General features: G+C 45.5%; 2 protein-coding genes across 2 annotated transcripts in view; one reads left to right on the top strand and one right to left on the bottom strand.

Annotated features, from left to right (window-relative positions):
* LOC119432532 (sericin 1-like) overlaps positions 1-24,768 on the bottom strand; it is an 860,508-nt gene that overhangs the window by 57,845 nt on the left and 777,895 nt on the right. The window lies entirely within an intron of this gene.
* Positions 11,259-24,350, top strand: LOC125941525 (endothelial zinc finger protein induced by tumor necrosis factor alpha-like). The gene is made up of 4 exons (XM_049658985.1): positions 11,259-11,485; positions 13,776-13,849; positions 19,373-19,499; positions 23,038-24,350. Exons 1-4 carry the CDS (start codon positions 11,364-11,366, stop codon positions 23,339-23,341), a joined length of 627 nt encoding a protein of 208 aa, XP_049514942.1. The 5' UTR covers positions 11,259-11,363; the 3' UTR covers positions 23,342-24,350.

Raw genomic sequence — 24,768 nt, 5'->3', positions numbered from 1 at the left:
GCAAAACCCGTCAGAAGACATTTTCTGGCTATGTGAGAGGTATTAGTCATAACTGCTAAGTAGGAAGTGCCAGTTTGCTGTTCAAGATATCGATATAAGACTACGAAGACGTCTTGCTTCCCACGCGTTCCTAGCACGGAATGCTCTAGCCTCGTGAATTATTGTCGCACAGTGAGGAATCAGCACCCCTGATTTCAGGGCACACAGATTTGACAGAAAATGGAAGCACCGGTTACCCGCTTCCGGTCTACAGCAGTGGCTGCGACGACGCAGTTCCCAGTACAAGCCACGTGGTCATGGACGAAGGTACGGGCCTTTTGGGAGACGACGCTAGGTGAGTCAGACTCTTGTAAGAATTCCTTTCAATAGGGCAACTCACTGAAACCAAGCGGAACGTTTTCTATGACTCAATTACGCTTTCACTGGTGAACTTGTGCGAGGGATGAAAGCTATGACGCCGGAATTTGCCTAATATCAGCTGCTGCTCTCACAGTATGGCGCTGGCGTAAAAAAGCATTAGCTCACGATCTGCCTATGTACTTGGGAAAGCAGAAATCAATTTGCCCGACAACACACTGCACCAACACTAGTGAAGAGGTGGCATTTAAAAAGTGATAATGATGTAATTGAAGGAATTGCATTTCCTATTTCTGTCATGTTTAAAGAAAAGACTTCAGAAACTCGAGTATCAAAATTATAACTTTATTAAGCAATAAAGACAATCTTGTGCATCTCTGAAGTGCACCTAATTTAAAGTGCACAAAATTGATGTATTATACAGCATTCTAAAATACATTTCTTTAGTAGACCATTTGCAAATGTTTGTACCCATTCTTACAATGTCACGCAAATTGTATCTGGATATGAAAAAAACAATGTCCGCTTATGATTGTCTAAGAGATGCAGGTAATAGAACTGCGGCATATTTTTGCTGTTCAAATTTTAAATCCCAAGCTCTTAATTCTTTTAACTAAGTGCACAATTTTTTCAACTTGAAAACCTCAGTCAATATTGGGAGTGATACAGTTGCTGGAATTAGCGTATTTCAATCAAATGCGAAAAATATTTGAGTCCATAAGCAAGATAAAGACACAAGCCTGCGCGGCACAAGCAGCACAGTCACAGCGTAAGCTGGTGGAGCGGTTCAGGAGTAGCTCCAATTCCGGGACCACGCGCAGCGGGGTCTTCGCGGCAAAGTCTCTTCGCCTCGTTTTGACGAGAACGATCTGAACTGTCCACCCGGCGTCAACGGCGAGCTGCGGCTTGTAATGCTCTCTGCACAGCAGTCTGCTGAGCCCGATGATGCTTAGTTTTATCCGCTCAGGTAGCTCTACGATTTGCTTCTTCAGCAGTGGTTCGTACCTTGCGAGGCGACGCCATAACGTGTACCGAAGAGGTATCCAGAATACGTGGCGCACATCTCACATCCCTTGACCCGTGGCATGGTACGTTGTTCTTGTGGATAATGATGATGATCGTTTACAGGAATCTTCAAAACGGGCTGGTGACAAATAGTCACCTAGCCTGCTTGAGTTAACCAGGTCCGGTTACATGCAGCATGCAACTGCTATGTCCAACTTACATGTCGGGTACGCTGCGTTTGCAGGCGCCTTAACTAGATGGCGCCACCATACTGGCGGAGGCTCGGGATCGACTTGATTTCGCGCCTCGTCTGAACGAACAGGGAATAGATTATATGCGCGCCGGTAGCTCGATGCCTTCGGCAGGAACGGTTTAATGTTCGAAAGTGAGTGAAATATTAAACGGCTTGGTAGAACCCCTGCCGAAAATGTTAAACCAGGAAGGTTTTCTACGTATTCGATATGTAGGGATTGAGTTATGACATATATGATGTCCGACGGGGAGTTAGTCCACCTATACTTGTCAGAAGTAACGCGAATAGTAGTGCGCGTTTTCCATTTATCCAACCATTTCCAATTCCCAACCATTTCCAATTATATTTATTGTTCTTAAATTACCAGGGGTCCTAAAAACGCAGACCTATTTTCGCTCAGGCAAAGCAGCCTTTTTCAATGCCGAAGGTCTCAGTTCCGAGGACACATGTCAGGACATTTGTCTGAATACTCTTTGTTAGCGTGTTGAAGGGGCACATGTATTTTTATTGTTTAGACCGGTTAAGTTTCTTGACTGACCATCACTGCCAGATACTTCAACTCACCTGCACCTGTTACATGTAGGCTTTTTATTACTTGCGACTTTAATGAAGATAGTTGGTATTTTTAAGTTTAGCATCTCGCAGACCACCAACTGCACCAGTGTTCAATTTCTGCCAATCCAGAGCCCAATTCGAGAGTTAAGTATGAACGCAGCAAGTTAGCGTTCAGATGGAGCAAGTCGCCTTACCATTAACGTGCGATTTAATTTGTCAATGTCTCAATTGCAAAAAATGTTTTTTTTCTCATCCCGTGACAACATTCCGCCATTTTGAGCCGCCTTGCCCGTCTACTTGCAGGAATGCTACTGGAACCGGAGAAAGAGAACAGCGAGAGTTCTGCGGTGTCTGTGGCGAGGTTTCCGGCAGAAGGGATGCCTTACACGGGCACGCTACCGGACACAAGGGCCATAAAGCCCACATCTGCAGGGAATGGGATCCATCCTCTGTGGAGAAGTCGAAGTTCGTAAAACATTGCCGGGAGCGTACAGGCGACAGACGCTACATATGCCAAATATGTGATAAATCGTTCCGCAGGTCTAATCATCTCAACAGCCATGAACGCACGCATACAGGCGAGAAACCCTACAAATGCCACATGTGTGATAAGACGTTCCGGCAGTCTCATCACGTCGTTATCCATGAACGCACGCATACAGGAAAGAGGCCCTACGGTTGCAAAACATGTGGCAAATCATTCGCGCAGATGACAAATCTCACTGAACATTTACGCACTCACACAAACGAGAAACCTCATGCCTGCGAAAAATGCACTAAAGCATTCAGAAGCAAACGTGAACTCGGGCGTCACCTCAACTCGCACAGTAGGGAAAGACCTTTCGTTTGCAAAATCTGTAACAAGTCATTTAGACACCCACAAAATCTCAGTCGTCACCGCGAAATCCACGTGTATAGAACGCCTTATCAGTGTACGCAGTGCGGAATTCGTTTTGAAGAAAAAGGAACCCTTGATAGACATGTGTGCCAGCAGGCTACGTGTAACTTCTGTGGGCGTGCTTTTAGAGATACGGCTGAACTGATTGCACATCTCGCGACGCATACGATTGCGCAGCCGTAACAGTGTGACTGGTGCGCAAGTGAAGTAAATCGCCCGCGGCTTTTGAATAGAAACGTGAGAGTGAAGCCGTGCAGGACAACAACGCTGACATTCTTCCATAGGAGTGAAAAACTAACCAAATGCATCGTGTGCAGGGACTGGCTTCTTTTGACGTTTAAAGCGGCAGAGTGAAATGCACGATGTAAATGATGCCATCTGCCTTTTGTCAACTGTGAGACAAGACGTCGTCGCCAGAAGTAACAGAGGTGCTTCACTGTCTAAGTGTTCTGCAGATTCTGACCAGTGCTCTCTGTTCGCACAACTGCATGTGTTCGCCAACCTAGTCTTAGCAAACTCGTTTCCGGACAAATCCTAATGGGCTGCAAGTTTGTGTTTTGTGTAACTAGAAGGTTGAAGTGTCCGCACAATATACTGTTTTACGCTGTTTTATGCAATGAAGGACAAAGTTAGCTGGAACGCCCGTGCATTTCGTCGGACACTGAAAATTAATATCTCGAAACTGGTTCAGTCCTGAGAATTCGTTCCAAGTGGATACGCCTTGCGAACTCAGCAGCTGTAATTCGTAGATTGAAAGATGTGCCGTAAGATAATTAATTAAAAAGTTAATTGGCGTAATTATGCTATTATTCAATTAGGCGTTTTGATTTCTCGTGGAAGTAATGGCCGCCTCATCGAGTAGTTTAGATCAAGGATTATAATTGTGCTATCTGCCACACACAATTTTTAAAAATTTGGTGCAGCTAAAATGAAACACCCTGCATACCACCTTTTTAATGATTCTGCAGCGTGAATAGAAGGAACCATCTTTCATTAGGAACCATTCAAAAAAAGTAAGGAGCGCTTTCTTGTCAACGGAGAGTAATCTCTGCCATTAATTGAAGTCCTTATGTTGTTGCCTTCGAGAGACCAAACTTGCACATGCTTTTAGCACGATATATAGCCATGATGTACGCAGAAAAATTTATTTTCAGATTTTGTTCAATGCATTCACTGTTTTGGTTCTCTTTGGCTTTTGTATTCATATCGAAGATCTTTGTTCTACAGCATAAACTAAGCTGATGACGATAGTGAGGCTGCATGAGAGTGAAATTATTTGGAGCTTCATTATATATGTTCGCCCACTGTAAAAATAGTTTTATTCTGGCGGAACGTACTAGTCATTTTAAAAGGGCAGTTTCTTATCTACTCGGAACCTGTCTGTTTTGACTCCCACTGCTCTCTAGTTACAGCTGTAGAATCATTTTAGCCTCATGTGACAAACGTATTCGTAGGACCAATGACAATGCAAGTAAGAGATAGCTTTTAGTTATATTGACACGCGTAGTCTTTTATCTTGTTGTGGTGACCACGCTTCACCGGCTAACAAATATTAAGTTATTGCTCAGCGCATGAAGCGCCTGCACGTATCAGAACATTGTTGATAATTTTAGCCTAATCTATCTTTTGTCTACGTTGTACATGAACCTTTTGTAATCAGATTGCACGCGCGACGCGATTAGAGTTGTGCATTATGGAAGGCACGCGAGCATCAACGTTTACGCTAGAATCTTCGACGTATCATGTGCGAATCTCGGACGCTTGTAAGCCGCAAATGCCTTATTGGATGATCGACGCATGTGCCGTGCATCATCTTTCTTCCCCAGTGTAACTTGTTCTCCTGGTTCCCGTTCGCTCAACAAACAGTTTCGTGACTTACGGTTCTTCCCTACTGTGTTGATCACCTTCACTATAACGTGACATCTGGCAGAGGTGCTTCGCTGTGTGCGGACATACCCTGAGCGACGTGAGAACGTCAACGTCGTCATGGAGCAGCGAGCTAGCCACAGGCTATGACTACCGCCAGAGTACGGATGTCTGCCCAAAAAGACTAGGAAGGTGCATGGCCCCTTTAACAGCCCCGATGACAGTCCTTGTGTCGCCTGCAACGATCGCGCTGCAACAGTCAAGTGAGCCACCGATCTTCCGCGGATCATCTTTTAAAGATCCGCAAAGCTGGCCAGAGACCTACGCAAGAATCACTACATTTACCAACTGAAACAGTGACCACAAGCTCCGGCATAACCATTTCTTGTTAGAAGACACCGCCAGGACTTTGTTCGAGAGTCCAGCCTAACGACGTGGGATCTGTTTCGCTGCGGCTTCCTACAAACATTCACGAGCGTCGTGCGCAAGGAGCGGGCCGAAGCTCTGCTAGAAACCCGTGTGCAGCTACGGAATGGGAACGCAGCGATCTTCACGGAAGAGATGAACCGTCTTTTCAGCTACGCTGACTCGCACATGTCTGAGAAGAAAGCGTGGTTCCTCATGTGCGGTTGGAAGCAAGATCTTTACGCCGGATGGATTCGTAAACCAGCGAAGACCGTCGCGGAATTTCTGAGAGAAGCCACGGGCATCGAAAGAAGCTGGAACTGCGCATTCGGCAACATATCCGCCTATTGCTTTCGTCCAAGTGAAAAATCCAGGCACTAGGCTCCGACGAGCTCCGAAAGACCACCGGAGCGGTTGTGCGAGAACTGCGCAGGTTGTTCTCTTCGACGCAGCCTGAAGTAGGCTTAACTGCTGACACCGTCTCAGAAAGATCCAGCGGTGATTTGGCGTTCCTGAATCGTCGCAGCTCAAACCGGAAGTGCTCGCCTACATCGTCCGCCGCCAGCGTCCTCCGCGCCTGTGACTTTGAACCTATATACAACGAAGCTCTGTGTTAATACATAAAGAGTCGAAACACGAGCACGTACGCAGTCAATCGCACAAGCGCGGGCGCACACAAATTATGCTAAGCATTTTGTTAATCGGAGTAGCTGACTACTAGCGTTGAACGACGAACACCTTGAACGCATCATGGCTTCAGAGGCCGCATTTACATACGTACGTGACGCAATTCGAATCCATTCTATCGGGGAGGCGTGCCTTCAGGTTATTTTTTATCTTCACCCTGCACGACAGGCGCCACCGCTGCCGCGGATGCGAGGAGGGGAGCGCCTTCTGCTGGTGCTGCAAGGAACCTAGCGGCGCGTGTGGTGGGTGCGCTCCGCCGTGATTCGTTGGTCTATTCGGCAAGGAAACAGACAGGCCTCAACACCAACGGTCATGGGACTAGGTCGGGCGCGACGCTCCGCGAGGAAAAGGAAAGACACGAAAGCCAGCACTAAGGCCCAGTAAACAAGAGCGCTTGCTTTGCTAAGGCCGCGACGCTCCCGCCCTAGCCTATCTACCCTATCCTACCCTCTTCCTCCATGCCGCTCCGCATCCTTCCTCCTCCCCCCTCCGCCGCGTGCTTCTTTCCCTTTTCACATCTAGGCGCCGTCCTCCACCGGCGCTCGCTTTCCCTCTTCCAGCTCGGCAACTTCCGACTTGAATCTCGACGGTTTCACAGGCGAGGCATGTATGCGACCTCTTATCGAGGTGGAAGGCGTCTGCGTTGAGCAGCACTGCTTTACTTGCAGATGTAATATCGGCCTCAAATGAAACGAGAACGGCGGAGCGCGTGTCCGCACCATAACTGAAAGTATAGTCAGTAGATGGACAGTTGGGATATAGTTTCGGTACTTGCCATAGCGCCACTCCATTTTCTTTGTAGCCAACGGAAAATTGAATGTTTGCATATTCGTTTCTATATTTTCAAGCTATACTATAATAAAGTAATGTGATGCAATTATGTGTAGAAATAAAATGTGATTCTGCCTATTTTATTTGTTGGCGTCCTGTATTTGTGTTTATTCACTTCATTTGTTGCACCCAATGGGCGGCGCTTTCACTGTCATCGCTTCGACTGCCATGCTGCTCGTCGGCTCCTGCCGCTTTCAATAAACCTGCAACTCTGCTCGTAAGCTCTGCGGTTAAAGATTTCCTTTTTTTTTTTTGTGTGTGTGTGTGTGTGTGTGTGTGTGTGCCCGCGAATGCTCCGGCAATGTCGGAAAAGCCGAGAAAAGGGCACAAGGCGTGCTGCAAGCCATTGTGATGGGGCGACGCAGAGCGAAATGTTCCGTTTCTCAGCGATTGAGAGGTAAGTACACTCTTTATGCAGTCGTTATAAAGGAGTGCTATCCCTATAAAACAGCTATAGGTCGAGAAGGAAACATCTTGCGCGGCTTCCCTCTAGTGAATATCGTTTTCGTTTCGCGCGGTGCATTTTACTGCAGTGTTGTAAGAAACTGAAGGTACCTTTTGATAGTTGCTCATGAGCCGATTGATGCTAGCTGACGCGTAGATGGAAATTTCGTTTCATTATATGTTAGCGGTTGGTTGTCATTTTTTTTTCGGCCATTAGAAAACTTGCAATTTATATTTGCGGAAGGTATTTGAATGCTTGCAGCACAAACTCGTTAAGCTGGAGAACATTACGCTGGCAAGTTTTTTACCAGCTTTGAATGTACGTACATAAACATCGTAGTAGCCAAAAAAGAATAATTGCGCAGCAGTGACTGATTGCGTTTTGATTTAAAAGAGCGGTTGGGGCGGCCTGATTGACGACCGAGGTACGCTTTTCTTATTAACCTGTGTCTAGTAGGAAATAGTCTTTTCATCGCTTATTCGTACTCTCAACTTTCTTTTCGCTTTTAGGAGTTCTTCAGTCATTGCCACACGCGTAGATGAGAAATTAGGATGAAGAATTAGGGGGCAGATGTCAATATCAGGTTACTATTTACACAACCAATTCATACAAGACCATACCATGTCCTACTTGGAATAGCTTGCATATATCTGGTGATGTATCGCGTAAAAAATGAATGAAAAATAGGTGCTATACCAACATTGAACCTCGCACGCTATATATACTTTTTGATAAAATGAGCCATAGCATGAAGGGTTGTCTATATCAACTCTGGCTTTAATGATGAGCACAACTACCTGCATCCAATTAAGCGTGAAGTTCTAAGAGGTACCTGAAGAGCATATTGCGAGCGTTTCTGGCGCATGTACTGGAAATTTGATAACGAACGGCCGTTTGATGTCATGGTTTCTTAAGTGTGAAGTGATATCATAGGGTACGAATTTCTCATCAATGTAATTCGTTCTACACATGAACACGTCACTTAAGCGTAGACAGTACGCTGCATTTGTTCTGTGTGCCTCTGTGCAGTGTTCTTTACACAGCGTGCTACTTTGGCGAAGATTTACCAACTATCCCAACAAGATGGTCTAGTGACGCATCTGTTTTTACAGTTCCACGCAGCCGCAGCGTGCCCGGAAGAGGGAAACATACACACGAGGAACCGCAGGCGTCATGAAACGACTGAGGAAGGATACGCAAAGGTGGCGGAAGACAGCGAAGTTAAAGAGCCGGCCAAAATTAAAGTCGACGACTGAACAAGCCCGTTTGAACCATCTGGCAATTTTGCACGCCCACAAAACTGTCCCGCAAAATCAATTTGAATAAGATTGCCGAATACTTCATTTCCATATCAAGTGACCGAACGAACACTTTTTTCAATGATGGTGAAACCATCGCATCGGACAACGAACTGATGTATTTAATATAGGAGAGAGAAAGGCACCAACCTGCAAGTCAAAGCAACCCACCTGACATTGAAAGCAACGCAAAATGTTATACAAAGGAACCGAAAGTGGGCTCCATAACAGCGCAAGCAGAGTGAGGCTATTTGGGTAAGAAAAGACACGTGGTTTCGCTATTTGTAAAACTGCCCTAGTCTCCCTGTGCATTTTCCTTATCAATATTTATTCGTCGTATGCTGCATTTGCCTCTCAATAACACAATCCACGCTGTTCCTAAATTTGCAATGGAGTCCTTTCGCGCTTTTGAGATATCGCTGTCTTATTTATTTACTTGTTAATATGTTTATTTGGCCACCTCATAATGTTTACTCTATAATTTTTTGTTCTGCCTCCGGAAAATAAACGAAACGAGTGGCATAAGGCATGCTTTGACATGTAATAAGACTATGGCGTTATGGAATCACATTATACTTACGCTAATAATCCTAGTCATAAGTTGTGTTCAGAAATTGTTATATATCGTTTAATGATTATATATATGTTATGTCGTATCTTCTCAATCACTGACGTTTCATCAGGAAAAGATTTCTTGATTGTATCTTCTGTATTAAATATTTTACAAGGCGTGGCATTGCTTTTTCATAAATGTGTACTTCTGCGACTTAATACGCACAAAACACATGTATCTCACTAACGTGTTTAACTGAATCCGCTGGTCGCATGGCGAAACCAAGAGACGCTAGTCTCTTGGCGGTGTGAGGGGACTGAGGCTGTAAAACTGGATTGTCTCCTACTCTGAGGTCTTGCAAATACTCATATAAGCTCGTCACTTCAGTGAACAATCTTTCGACGTCACACGAAGTTTATAGTGTAACTGGTATTAAAGGTTATATATCAGAACGAGAAGAAAGGGAACCGAGGGGCCCGATTTGTTAATAATGTCATAAGAAGCCAACAATGACACCAAGGACAACATAGGGGGAAAACTTGTACTTATCTCGTTCATTACATAACGAGGGCTTGAATCCGGCAACATTGATGCCTTCATGTAGCATATGTGGGTTTATTGACCAGTTGCCATTGCCATCACCCAAAAAGATCACGTGCTCGTGACGCCTGCGGCAGAAAGGATATTCCACATCCGCCCCTGGGCTTGTGAGTGGTGGCGCTGGCAAATACTCCCAGGGTTAGTTCTAGTTGTAAAACATAAATACCCCAGAAAGCGGATGGGAAAACGGATCCGCGGTAGCTCAATGGTGAGAGCAGCGCACGCGTAATGCGAAGACGTGGGCTCGTTCCCCACCTGCGGACAGTTGTTTTTTCATCCGTTTCCATTTCCAATAATTTATCATTTCTTTAATTCAATTAGTAAGTACAAGTTTTTTCCCTTATGTTGTCCTTAGTGTTATTGTTTGTTGGCTTCTTATGATATGATTATATATATATATATATATATATATATATATATATATATATATATATAGATGGCGTTCGGAAAGCTGATCAGGACCCAACACCCCCCCCCCCCCCTCCGGAAAAATGAAAACTTTCCGCCTATGCCCAAACACGTATGATTTTATAAATTTAAGAAGGTAAGTCACAGGGTAGGCCAACATAAGGACAAGCTGAAGAGCTGGGGAAAGCCTATCTCTGGGATAAATTGGTGCACACACGAGCTGCAAATGTGGAATGGAGTAAGCTGATTAAAGCGGAGACAAACCCATCCGTAACCCCTGATAAATGACCGAGGAGAACGCTTAGAAGACCAAGCAGATGCTCTTGGTGAACACTTCGAGCATGTGTCTAGCGCCATGCCGAAAAGTCAGGCCAGCTGTGCATTTTCCGCGAGTTCTATTACAGCTTCTTAATCTTCGAGGAACACTTTTGTTGCCCCCAGCCCGTTCATCTCGCCGCGTTTTCAAGTCGCTTAGTTTGTATCTGCACTAATCAACTAATGATTTTAATTGCTCGTTTCTACTTTCCGCGATTGAATTATGGGACTCTTTTCCTGATCTCGTTGTCAATGAACGTGATGCCAAAAAATTCACTTACTTGTTAATGAAACATGTAACGCACTTACATCCGTTCTAGTTCGTCTCAATAATTAAGTTGTTCGGGCACTCATCAGATGACAACAACTGTCCTCTTAATTTGAACAAACCGAGAGGGTGCCACAGCGGTCAGCAAAATTGTCGCATCTGAAAATAATAGGCTTGCTAGGGCAACTTACCATGCATACTTCCCACACATTCAGAAGTCCTTAGACGACCATCAATTTCGCCGCCCACAGCTGTGAACTTCACTTTGCAAAGAGCACGAAAAACAGTAATGCTATCGTCATATGAACGTATTTTTTTTTCTTTTTTCTTCTATTTGGAAGTGAGGGCTAGCTTGGTTAGATAATTTTGCGGAAAGATAGCAATGGCTATCGAGGCGCCTCTGCTAGCGTTAAAAAATTTGCAGTTCAGCTTCATGCTAGTGGCGTACTCTATGTTGTCTCGTTTTTTCCAGATATGCGCTGTCATTTTATTCGAAATACCGAAGTGCTAAAGTGTTAATTTGTTGTCGTTCTTTCTTCGCATTGAGTGCGCATGCGCGAGGATTCAACATCGCGCCGTTGCGAATACACGCCAGTTCGACATCATCGATACATCAGGCATGACTGAGAAACAAGCAATGGATTCACGCCTCCTGTGTTCAGCTTCACGGACTGAAGCAACCCCAAGTACCAGCCGTGACGGTACCCAGGGCGCTTCATCTACTTTGGGCGCCTACACAACGTGAGCATTACCGCTGGTCAAATTTTCATTGAATGCAGTCCCCTACAGTCGCGACCCCAGAATATAGTCTTTAACAGCTATATCCTTGTTCCCACCTAAAACAGGCCAATTTGACAGCCAACTTGAGCTTTTATATCGGCGGCTTTCTTAGCTCTAGACGTGTCGATGCATGGGCAGTGCTAAAATATCGCCATGCTCCACGCAAGGTTAGTGCTGAGGATAAGACTTGTGTCACAACATGAAGCGAATGTATTTATCGAAGAAAATATTTTTCGTTTATGTGTCAGTATTGCACTGCACGCCTTTGCGGTGCTATAGCTTGAACTCTCGGGTTCAATTCCGGATGCGACCGCCACATTTAGATGAAAGCACACTGCAAAAATGCTTGTGTTTGCTTGTATTTAGGTGCAGAAGCCCCGGTGGTCAAAATTAATGTGGAGTCCCCTACAGCGGCAAGCGTTTTATAATGTCATGATTCTGGCACGAAAAGCCTAAGAATGCATTAGTTTGAACCGCACTGCACACTTTCTTTTCTGAACCAATGTCTTTTCTAGACGACTCGTCAAAGTGCACGAAAACACTGTCATTTGCCAATTAAGAAAAGTTCGACGAAGTAGTGTTTGCCGCACAATACTTTATTTTTAGAATACATAAGCTTGGTGGTAGTAAGGACACAAGCTGGTTTGAAGCGACAGCTTGTCAGTTTGCATTTGTTGCCCTTAGGCAACACATGCAAACACACAAGCAATCTTTCCAAAAATCCTTAAGGAAAAATTTCTGCATAAAGCAAAACATTTTAATACGAAATAATTTACTATAGTGAATGAGTGCCTGCACGAGATATTGCCCAGAATGTGCCATTCGTCCTATTCCAGCCGTCATAGTGCGTCTTTAGTGAGAACGAAACATTGCAAACAGCGCGTTAGCAAAACAGTACTGTTCTTTATAGCAACTTTCTTTTATTAAAATACAATGTCATTTGTTGTTACCGCTGTACATCATTACAAATACATCATTTTTTGTTACGGCTGTGTCTAAGATCAATATCTTTATTAATTGTAGGAAGAAGGTTTTGCTGCTTTACCAAATTACGTGTTTGGCTCAAAAGTCGACGCGGATATTAACTGTTAGACTGCTGAGCCAACATATCGGCTTAAAGCGAAGCCATATATGGAAACCCCGGCCAATTTCCCGCGTCCGTGCGTGTACACCGTCGCGTCGACAAAGAAAACTTTTCGTCTCCAGAGCTAGTGTAATTTTGAGTTTCCGCGTAACAGAATGTTTCCTCGTGTCTTCAAATTACAATCCGATGATATCGTGTCTGCAGGTTTTCTATAAGTCGTTCTTCATAAATTCTGTGCCACACTTTACTTTGAGAAATTGAATTAGTTCAATAATGCGCCAGGCGGAGGGTCTACTAGAACGCGTAATATGGTGCAATCCTGTCTCACCTGCGTGCGCGTGTGACGAAAGTGGGCACACGACGTATCTGTCCTTGATGAGTGGGCTTTCTGTCCGTTGGATCGGTCGCACCGAGTGTGCTGAAACCGTAATCGACATCAGAGCAAGATTGTTAAAAAATTGCAGTGACGTTCACTTCGTGAACGCGGGTTACGCGCAAGCGTATATATGCCGCGAACGTGCACCGCGGCGTGCACCGAAGCACTTACGGAAAGGGCGCGAAAGAGGTCGTCGTGGACGCTACATTAATCTCGACGGTGCGACTCCTTGTGGTGGTCCGCTTTTGTGACGTCAGCAACAGCTTCGCTGTAGCTTCACTTTCACAGGGTGGATTGGAGGCGGAAATATTTTACAAGTAATAACGGGAACGAAAAGACTTTGTAAAGCACCGAGTCAAAATCGGTTAGCCAGTTCAATTGAAAAAAAGCAGGAAGCTAAAGCTTGGATTTGTTTTTCCTGCGTTTTCGTGCCACAAGACTGCTTTCATTTTGATCTCATAGTTCGAAGTATATTCCCTGAGACCAATATGCGTGTGTGCAATATTCTGGCAGCAAATATTTCAACAACTTCAACGGTGGCTGAAGGGGCATGTTGCTAATGTTGCATCTTTGGTTATCCGCACGATGGGAAGCTACACGGGAAGTAGATCCTTGTCAGTTCTTTTACTTCCCATGTAATTGTCGCGCTGTTAACCAAAGTTTCAACAAGGGGCCTGGTCATCGCGAGATCGTCCCCTTGTCTAAACGCGTTCTCAGCTAGAATATTTATGCTACCACTGTTCACCGCCTGAGGACTGAGTGTTCATGTGAATATCTGTCTTGTGTTCTAGAATTCCTGAGCGCACCGAGGTTGACCAGTCGAACACGCAGTACCACCGGGCTGAAAGCACATCATCTGTCAACGGTAGGTGTGGGAATGTATTCGGCCGTTGTATAGAATTAACGTCTCGCCTTCCAAGTGATTGAGGATGCTAACGTCTGCTATCGTGTACGACGCAATTGAACAGCATCGCCGCTGACTCTCAGGTACATGCTTCTGCCCCATGTCAATCAGCGCTGTACATTCTGCGTGGTTTCACTTTCACACAACTGAACTGTTGCCGCGTGAACTTGAGTTCACGGGTGATGAGACATGACAGGTTAATCGCTGCGCCGATATAGCTACTCGCGCGTGTACGATGCTGTACTAGTCGCGAGGAGGGTTGGTAGATTATCCGTGAGCAATCCCTAACGCACATTCAACAGGGTTAAGAAAGCAATATGCGCATTTGGGTAGAAGGTGCCAGAAAAAGAAGCAGAATTCAACGCGTGCCAGAATACTTTTTTTTTACTGTGTCAGAGGTGTTAGCCACCACAGCGATGCAGGTAGTTCCTATTAGCTGTTTAAAATATTGTGTCGATGTCGCGAGGGAAAGAAACAGCAGTACGGCTCTTAAAGCGAGCAATCCCTAACGCACATTTAACAGGGTTAAGAAAGCAATATGCTCATTTGGGTAGAAGGTGCCGGAAAAAGAAGAATTCAACGCGTGCCAGAATACATTTTTTTTTACTGTGTCAGAGGTGTTAGCCACCACAGCGATGCAGGTAGTTCCTATTAGCTGTTTAAAATATTGTGTCGATGTCGCGAGGGAAAGAAACAGCAGTACGGCTCTTAAAGATTTGCACTTAGTAGCAATGCTTCTGATTGGGGTCGTTTATTGAAGCGGATAACTACATGATGAATTCACCTGGGCTGCGCTTCTTGTCCTGAATTTAGACTGCACGCGAAAAATTTGCTGCTAAAAAATAGTCGTAAATTTTCAATGTAACGGAGAACAACAGACGTGGACGTAGACGACGTACGACAGGGTATGTACTATTGGTGTGAAATGAATCGAGAACCGCAGAACCCATAACTGAAGGTATAGTGCGCACAGTGCAGTCATCAGCAATAACAGGGGCGCACATACGGGGGTTTGACCACAACGCGCGATGATGCTCCCCCTATACTGCGATATTTTGTTCCCTGTTCTGGTTATCTCTTCCTTGAAAACGTGAAAAGGTGACGGCGCAGTGTTTTTTCATTTCATTTATTTATTTACAGAGTACCGGCACCGCCATAAAGGCATTACGTAGTAATGATGGAGGCGCAAACTGTAGCACGCGCGCCGCCGTTTTCGTTTCATTTGACGCCGATAGCGCATACGGTTTCTCCGCACCCTGCGATATCACTCGCTCTACACTTCGATATTCTAGCTCCTGATGCGCCGCGTGGTCTCAGTTTACTCTTCGGTGCACGTTATGGCTCCTCCTCGCAAGCTAAGAACCCTCTAGTGCGCGCTGCCGAAAATGGAGCTCCGATGGAGGCGCGCCTCCAGCTTACACTGTGACTGTGCTGCGCGGGCCGCGCAGGCCTTTGCCTTCTGTTTCTTTTCTCCCTTTCAAATAAGAGAACCAGAACATAGACGACACTGTCGCAGTATAGAGGGAGTACCATCGAGCAGTGCTGTCAAACCGGATGTCTGCGTCTTTCAATCGTGATGACTGAACGGCGCGCGTTATACCTTCTGTTATGATTAGGCCATAGGCTCCGTTCTACGCTATTTTATTTAACTCCGATGGCAGGTCTAAATCCTGGCATGTTATGTCCTCGTCTGTTTCCTGCAGTTGCAATATTGCGTTGCGGATCCCCAACAAATCTGAAAGCTAACGACATACGCATCGTAGAACGCTACAGTTTACATTCGCAGTTGTAGCGATAAGAACAACGGGAACTGCAACGCCACGCTACCCAGACGAACTGTATATACGTGCATTGCATTACGCGCGTCACGCAATGCATTCCCGGCCGTCACCATGGGTAGGCCGCGGGTGAAGCGCACGGCAGTAAATGAGGCTGCCGTACGCGAACGTAGGTGCGAGCGCGATCGTGCCCGTAAGGCCGATCCCGTGTATCGGCAACGGCAGAACCTCTGACCGTCTACCACAGCAAACACGAGGCAATACTGAGCAAATGTAGGGTTGTCCGTGAAAGTGTGAGTGCGTGCGTTTAATCAACGGCTACATTATCTGTAGCCGTTGTTCATTCAACTTCAACGTTCAAGAAATACAATCCTATATAAACAAGCCATCAAAGCACATATGCATCCCATCGGGTCGCTCAACATTTCTTGGGTTCGTTGCATGGGCGTTGGCTTTGGGCTTCGATTCAATTTGCATGTGTGAAAGCTTCGCGTTCAAGCATCTTTGTTTAAGAAAGGGGCTTTGGTTTTTTTATCTTGCAATATTTCCTCACAGATCTGAGTAATCTTCAGGCGGCACAGGTAACCTTAAGTTCAAAAATGGGTTTTCTTTGTACATCGGTTCCTCACTTCTGTTATTGGATTTGTGACAAGCCGGTATCAATTTCACGCTGTCATGCAGTCCCCTGTACATCAGCTTCGCATTATCATGCAGCAAAGAAACAAATCTTTTTTGACAAGAATCACCATTCGGAGTCAATATAATGCTCCGGTTTAAATCTGCAGTTGGGTTCCACTGCACTATCTTGTACGTTCGTCGCTTGAAGGCTTGTAGGTGAGAACAGTCGGAGAAGACTCGCCCCCATGTAGATAGAAAGTAATGTAGCTCTTAAAGCAACCGATTCTGGTCACAAGCCCGGTTCCTTGCAGCGAATATAGACGATCAGGAGTGCTTGAAGAATTGGCGCTCATCCACGCTTCAATCATTCCTTTGATCGATGCTTTTCTCGCTTCCGTGAAGTCTTTTATTACTAAGCATCGTTTGCGTCATTCTGTACTCGGTGACAACGCAAGCATGGAGAGCAAGCTCCGCCCACAAAAACGTAGTGCTCCTGTCCTTCACGTGCAACAGATCGCCAAGCCAGCTGGAATCCGCTCACAGCTTAATGATTTTGTTCTGCTAATGTAAATGGTGGGCTAATCGAAGAACAAAAGCTCGCTGTTAAAAGCTAAAATATTACGTTTGGCTGAGCGCTGATGACAGTGTCACCCATAAAATTTGCCGACATGTTCAGGTTTAATCCTAACACCAGTGACACAGATACCACTGTACAGAGAAAAGAGCTGTTTTAATTGCGCAATGCCATTTGGCGTGACGGACATGAGGTAGCCTAATTGGCTGATGGATCTGTGAAAATTGTTTGAGTTGGACGGCGTGCATATAACATTTTATTCTTGGCTTGTCACCGACTGCAACTATACTTTGCTGTAGGTAGGTAGGAGCTTGTCCCTGGTCGTTTCAGTAAAAAGAAAATTATTCAGACGGCTGATTCGAACATCTGCCGTCGAGCGCAGCAGCACTGTGCTTCCTTTCACCACGATTTTTTAAAAATAATACCACTGTCGCACGCATACTTCTATCGATCTAAAGCAAGCCAGATTTTAAAAACGTATATCGCGTGCTAGTTTCTAGTCTTCTTTTCTACAAAGAGCTCACATTTTGGGGCGCTGTTAGACTGTACTATCACCGGTCTCGACACGATCGTCTACAACCTGCTTGCGTTGGTGCTTTTGCCACACGCTCAACTACTCGATTTAGGCGAACACGTTGGTCCGCTTGGCAAGGTTCCGTGGAACCCCAAACAGTGCCAGGATAGCCAGGTACCCTCAAAACGCTTCGCACCACGTTGCTGTTTCTTTTGCTGTAGAGATAAAAACACGGTTTACGAATCAGGATGCTACCCTCGATCCGTCCTTGACAGGACCAGGCATCCGCAGCCAAGCCGGATTTTCAAAGAAAAATGTGTCATCCGCTCTCCTTTAGCATAAATATACGAAGAAAATCCACGCGCGTTTCTCAGAATGACAGCTTTTCAGTGCCTAAAAAATCGTTTTTTTTTTTTTTTTGCTAGTCAGATGATGATTTCTTTTTCTTTCATCAACATTTCTCTACCTTTAGGGGTCAACTTATATGTCTTAACCATATCCATTCAAACCATAAACATTCAAAGGCGGCCCTACAACGTCTTTTGTCAGTTCTTCGTCACGGGTCCTGTGAACAACTCGTCTCGGAGATACGGGAAATGCACCATCATACGATCGCAAAAGGACACGACGTCGTGTTTCAGTGGCTGCCGGGTCATTGCGGTATCTCCGGCAACGACCTCGCCGAGTAAGCTACTAGGAAAGCACACGAAGGAGCAAACCTTGTTTCTGTGCCTTTATCGAGGACTAAACGCAGCCCAACACCTAAGCAAGCTAGCGCACAGTATGAAGTTGGAGAATTAAGTGGCACACACCTGAATTCACCCAGCATCGGTTGCATTCCTCTCGACCCATCCATGCAACTGAGGCTGTTGCCTGGATTTCCGCGAAGTGAGGAAACAATGCTGTGCCACTGACGCTTGGGTGTTGCATTCACCAATGCTTACACGTGCTTGATTGGAATGGCTGTTAGCGCCGAGTGTAATGCCTGCGGTGTCGATGAGATTATAGAACACCTACTGTGCTACTGCCCATCTTTTCAAAACGAAAGACATGACTTCTGCACCTCTCTCAATAAGCTGGATAGAAGACCGTTCACCTTGAGCAAGATCTTGGGACCATGGCCTCGAATATCAGAGCTGCAAAAGGCCACAAAAGCGCTGCTGCGATTTTTCAAAACTACAGGACTGAGTGACCGTTTATGATCCGGAATGAGTGATCGTCAGTGATAGAACAGAGATCTGTTGCTACGTCAGCGATATCCACAGCGGAATTTCTATTCTTCTCTTAATCTCTCTCTCTCCCCTTTTCCCTTCCCCCAGTGTAGGGTAGCCAACCGGGCTCAGTCTTGGTTAACCTCCCCGCTTTTCATTAAAAATTTTCTCTCTCTCTCTCTCATAACCATAATTATGTGCCAGTGAGTTGTATGGCAAAAGATGGAGAGTTTACTTTAAATTAACCTCTGCCTAAGCCACAGCCAATCATTTTTCCGGAAAACTTTCGCATTTAGTAAGAAAATCTGCGAGAATGAGCAGGCGATACGAGTGCAACACGTATATTCCGATAGAACCGTGAGGGCTTCCCCGTCGTGAAGTTTTTCAATGACGGCAGCTTACTAGCATGTAGCGACTGGTCGGTGGATGTTTGTTATATCTGGTTTATCACATGCAACGCAGACGGCTGACGCCGATTGCCTGTCGGAGAGCCCATACAATATGAAAGCGCGACAAGAATCGCGAAAACAAAAATCAGGCATTGCAAGATCAACCAAGCTCTCGTCTGGGCAGAGAAAACCAAGGAATGAAACAATGAACAACTCCCAAAACACATACGTCTCTTCCTGCTTTTGTTGCATTAATTTAGAGAATCACTTGAGACGGCAGCATTGCTGTCAGAGTTTCTTAGCCCCAAGCCTCTACGAAAACATCTCGCTTCTCCGTGCGTTCGTAGCGCGTAATTTCGCACAGTGTCGAATCAAACCCCTCTGATTTCATGGCTTACAGACTTGACAGGAAACGGAAGCACCGGTCACCCGCTTCCGGTATACAGCAGCGGCGGCGACGACGCAGTGCCCAGTACAAGTCACGTGGTCATGGAGGAAGCATCGGGCATTTTGGTAAATTACGCTAGGTGAGTCAAACTCTGATAAGAATTCCTTTCGATAGAGCAACTCATTTAGACAAAACGGAACGCTGTCGACGACGACACTCAATTATGCTTGCTCAGGTGAACTTGTGCGAGGGATGAAAGCTTTGATGCCCTAATTCGCCAAATGTCAGCTGCTGGTCTGATAGTATGGCGCTGGCGTAAGCTGTAAGCTTTAGGTCAAAACCTACTACCTATGTGCATAAAAAAAGGAGAAACCAATTTGCGAGGCAATGCACTTCACCAACATTGGTGAAGTTCGTGGCACTTGAAAAAAAATGTTATAATATTGTAATTGCAGGAATTGTATTTCCAATTTTTGTCGTATACTTTTAAGAAAAATTTCAGAAACTCGAGAATCTAAATTATAACTTTGATTCAGCAATAAAAACAATGTCATGCATCTCTAACCTGCACCTAATAACACAACTAAAGTGCACCAAATTCATGTAATACACAGCGGTCTGAAATATATAATTTTACGAGTAGATCCTTTGCAAATCCCTGTACACAATGTAACAATTTCACGCAAATTACTGTTGGATATAAGTTGTCCGCTTAAGATTCTCTGAGAGATGCAACTAATAGAACTGCGCTATACGTACTTTGTTGGTGATGTTAAATTTGTAAAGTCTATGCTTTTATTTTTTAAGCTAAGCGATTTCAGTATATTGTCACGTAGTAGTGACGCTGAAGTAAACAGTCGTAAAACTGTGTATGACGAGACTGATTCTTTATTGGGCGAACCTGTGCCCACAAAAGCAAGCTACACTCGAAGCACAACGAAAGCGGCGAGCACAGTCGGCGGTCGTCGAAATCTGATCAGCGGCGAAGCGCGTCGGCTTTTATACCTGAGTCATAGAAGGTTCCAGATTAATCCCTGATGCCCGCGTGTCTTCCAGAAAGTTCTAAACAATTCGCGTCGGTCATACAATCAAATAACATAAGCGTCGGTGAAAACAGACAACGGAAAGAAGCATCGATAACGTTCTAGAAACTTCCGATACAGGCGCGTCCTGCGCCGAGCGATAACGTTTAACATTCGTTAGCCGGTGGAAAGCGGCCACCGGTGAATAATAAACATGTGTACGTGTCAATATTTGCAAGTTGAAAACCTAAAGCAATATTCTGATTGATACAGCTGCTTGAATTTAACGGTTTCAATCCAATGTAACAAACTCTATTTGAAGTCATACGGAAGTTAATAATCAACTGTTCTTGAGCCTAGACTGGTTCTCTGAAAACGCTACTGGCGCTGCCGTGGCGAGTAATTGACTTGTCGTACATGTTATTTATTTATATATCATTCTTATTACTTCGCTAGTATGTTTTTCATTTATTTACCTAGTTCTAATTTATTCATTACATATCCGGTCTAGATTCCGGCCAAGGTGGCATGATTACAAAAGACGCACAAAGTAACACCACATGAGTTCAACCACACCGTCACATTGCATGAGTAATGTGAACAATAACAAGAATAACTCATCATCATCAGCCTATATTTATGTCCACTGCAGAACGAAGGCCTCTCCCTGCGATCTCCAATTACTACCCCTCTCTTGCACTAGCTGATTCCAACTTGCGCCTGCAAGTTTCCTAACTTCATCACCTCACCTAGTTTTCTGCCGTCCTCGACTGCACTTCCCTTCTCTTGGTATTCCATTCCATTCTATTTTCCTTCGTCAAAAAGGAGGGGACTGGACTAAAAGTCGCAGCAGCGACTTGACAGGTCCCGACTCCCTATTACATGGCAGTACAGCTGTCGCAGAGAACGAACATCGTTCATAGATAACAAATACTTTGGACACTGATCACAGGCAATATGCATACAAGAACATGGTTTTACATTGCATAGACAAATAGAAAACAAAAAAACCTTCATTCAATTAATGCAGTAAGAAAACTGCTATTTTAGGACAGTTTGTCCCGACGAAAACACTTAATGACTGCAGTAGAAGCGCACAGAGGATCAAAATCCTCCTTGAATAGTTTATTAGTACAGGCACCGTGTAACGCAATGATTGTGTATAACCGTATACTCTGGGGGGTGGGCACAGCCCATGGTTCTTTGAACCTACGAGAAGACCCCCAGAGAGCTAAGAAAAGCGTTTTATATACATATGTGCATGATAGTTTAAAACAAGGGCTCCATGATGATCGTAGCTTACTACATGCTAAGTCGTAGCACGTCCGAGCGTCTGCATGGACGGGCGTCTCTAGCAAAACTCCAGCTGCTCTTTTTATGCAGTTAATTTCCCCCTTTCACTCGTTGAGAGAATTCACTGCACTTCTTGGCCAATCACAAAATTCGAGCAGTTCGCAATCTCCCGCCCATGATGCGGCACCGTTCCGCCGGGCTCTGCCTCCAATGTTGCCTGATCGCCCCCGCCCGCCAGGCAACGGGTGGAAACTTGGGAACCAAACGTCGACGTGATTCCCACGAGAATGCTCCACATGGGCAGTATTAGTAGCTTCTCCGTGACGGTCAGTTTGACCGGGTCCGGAGAGTAGGCGTTCGCGGAAGCCACCCTTCCCAGTGAGTGCGGCGGCTGTTGTCGTCTCGGAAGGGTTCTCCTGGGTTGCGCCTCACACTAACCGCCGGGCCTCGTCGTAGTCCGGGCGGGTGCTGGTGCTTCCCGGAAACACCCGAAAACCGACGGAGGCCGATGACTCATTACAGACTGGGCTCCCAGAACTTGTCTCGCCCATCAGCTCAGGGCGGTCGAACAGCAGAAGATACGAGACATAATTGCTCGTTAATTCACTCCAGGTGACGCTGAATAAGTCGCCAGATCCTTGGCCTAGAGAAAACGACCAAGCGTGAACAGCACTCCACAGCTGCACGTATGCCGGGGAAGCATTCCTAGTCCCGCGGGACGGCCAGGCACAACAGCTTGGATACTCTTTGCTAGCATGTTGAAGTCGCACATGTGTTTGCTATTTAGATCGGCTGAGTTTCTGCACTAACCATCACTGCAGGATACTTCAGCTTACCCGCACCAGCAATATGTAGGTGACAGATGATGTATTTAAAAAAGGCTTTTTCTTACTTGTGACTTGAATGAAGATAGTTCTTAATGTCAGGCGTAGCGTCACAGACCACCAAAAGCACCGGTTTTAAATTCCATCCAATCGGGCGGAAGGGGGGGGGGGGGGGGGGGGCGGATCTTGTTCTGTAAGAGCCCACCTAGTGGACTGTCCATTTCGGCTGTCGTCGGCGATTGACTCCGGCTACACGAGCGAGAGGGAGACTGGGCGGCTCCGTCTCGCTCGTGCAGCTGGAGCCAATCGACAACAGCCGAAATGGACAGTTCACTAGGTGTACTCTTACCGAATACCCCCTCCGAAGGTCAAATTGAGCGCTAAATAAAAGCGCAGCAAGCTACCGCTAAGAATGAGCAATTCCCTTTTCCATTAACGCGCGATTTATATTGTCAACCACTCAATTGGCAAAAATGTTATTTCTCGTCCCGTAACAACAATCGGTCATTTTGAGCCCTTCTCGTATGTCTACTTGCAGGAATGCTACTGGGACCGGAGAAAGGGAACAGCAAGTGTTTTGCGGAGTCTGTGGGAAGATTTCCAGCAGACGGGATGTCTTACACGGGCAGGCCAGCGAACATACGGGTGATAAAGGCCACATTTGCAGCGTCTGTGACCCATCCTCTGTGGACAAGCCAAAGTTCGTAGAACATTGCCGGAATCGTGCCGTCGAAAACCACAAATGCGATATGTGTGACAAATTGTTCCACCGGGCTCAGCATCTCGCTGTACATTACCGCACGCACACAGGCGAGAGACCCTACAAATGCGACTATATGTGATAAATCTTTCCGGCAGTCTCATCATCTAGATGACCATAAGCGCACTCACACAGACGAGAAACCTTATGTGTGCCAAAAATGTGCTAAACCATTCAAAAGCAACCGTGAACTCAAGAGTCATCTGAACTCACATAGTAAGGACAGACCTTTTGTTTGCAAAATATGTAATCAATCATTTAAATACCAACAAAACCTCAGTTGTCATCGCCATAACCACGTGGATAAAACATCCTATCAGTGTACGCAGTGCGGATTTCGTTTTGCACACAAAAGAATCCTCGATAGACATGTGTGCGGCAAGGTTACGTGCAACTTCTGTGGACGTTTTTTCAGAGATGCGGCTGAACTGATTGCACACCTAGAGACGCATACGGGTGGGCAGCCGTAACAGTGTGACTGGTGCGCAATCGAAGTAAATTGCCCGCGGATTTTGCATAATAACGTGGAAGTGACGCCGTGCAGGAAAACAACGCTGACATTCTACCAAAGGAATGATTAACTAAACGCATCGTGTGTAGAAAACGGCTTATCTTTTGACGTCTAAAATGGATGAGTGAAATGCACGATGCAAACGAAATTACGAGGCAAGACGTCATCGCCACAACTATTTGGGCTGCTTCAATGTCAAAGTATGCTGCAGGTCCTTGTCAGCGGTCACTGATTTCATTCCAATGTTGTTCGCGAACGTAGCTTTAGCAGACTCATTTCAAGACAAAGCCTAATGGGCTGCAAGCTTGTGTATGTTGTGACCAGAAGGTTGAAATGTCCACACAAGATCCTTGACGCCTCGTTTAGTTACTGATATTTTTTGTGCAACTGCAGTGTCCCAGGACACAAGCTTTAATGGACAATCTTTTTAATAATCTTGCAGTGTGAATGAATGGGAACGTCTCTCATCAGGAAGCATTGAAAAAAGGAACTGTTTTCTTGTCAACTAAAAAGTAATTTCGGCAATTATTTGCGCTCCTAAAGAGCCCTGCTGCCTTCGATAGCACTTACAAGTGCATTTAGAATATATACCGACATTGTACGCATAGAAGAATATATTTCCACTAGGTTTTCTTGAATGCATTGACTGTTTTGGTTTTCTTTGGCAACGAAGATCTTCGGTTTATAGCATAACGTTTGGAGCTTCAATATATGATATGCTCTTCCACAGCGAAATTCGTTACTTATTCTTGTTTTATTGTAGTAGAACCTCAGTCAGTAATAGAGGGCAGTTTTTTATCCACGCGGAAGTCGTCTTTTGACTCCCACTACTCTCTAGTTACACCTGTAGAATCTTTTTTAGCCTGATGTGACAAACGTATCACTGCGACCAATGACATGAGAAGTAAGCTACAGTTTTATTGCGATAGCAATTATATGGACACTCAAAAGCAGATTTCTGCCGTCGGCGTCGCCGTCGCCGTCGGCGTCGCCGTCGC

This window comes from Dermacentor silvarum, chromosome 11, assembly GCF_013339745.2.
Source record: "Dermacentor silvarum isolate Dsil-2018 chromosome 11, BIME_Dsil_1.4, whole genome shotgun sequence".
NCBI classification, from domain to species: Eukaryota; Metazoa; Arthropoda; class Arachnida; order Ixodida; family Ixodidae; genus Dermacentor; species Dermacentor silvarum.
This window is presented reverse-complemented; position numbering and strand designations above follow the sequence as displayed.

What these genes read in the sequence shown, in the direction of transcription:
- LOC125941525 (XM_049658985.1), top strand. Translation starts at nt 11,364, where the DNA reads ATGACTGAGAAACAAGCAATGGATTCACGCCTCCTGTGTTCAGCTTCA. An exon ending in AAGCACATCATCTGTCAACG is followed by an intron (nt 13,850 to 19,372) that starts GTAGGTGTGGGA and finishes CATGGCTTACAG; the next exon opens with ACTTGACAGGAAACGGAAGC. An exon ending in ATTTTGGTAAATTACGCTAG is followed by an intron (nt 19,500 to 23,037) that starts GTGAGTCAAACT and finishes GTCTACTTGCAG; the next exon opens with GAATGCTACTGGGACCGGAG.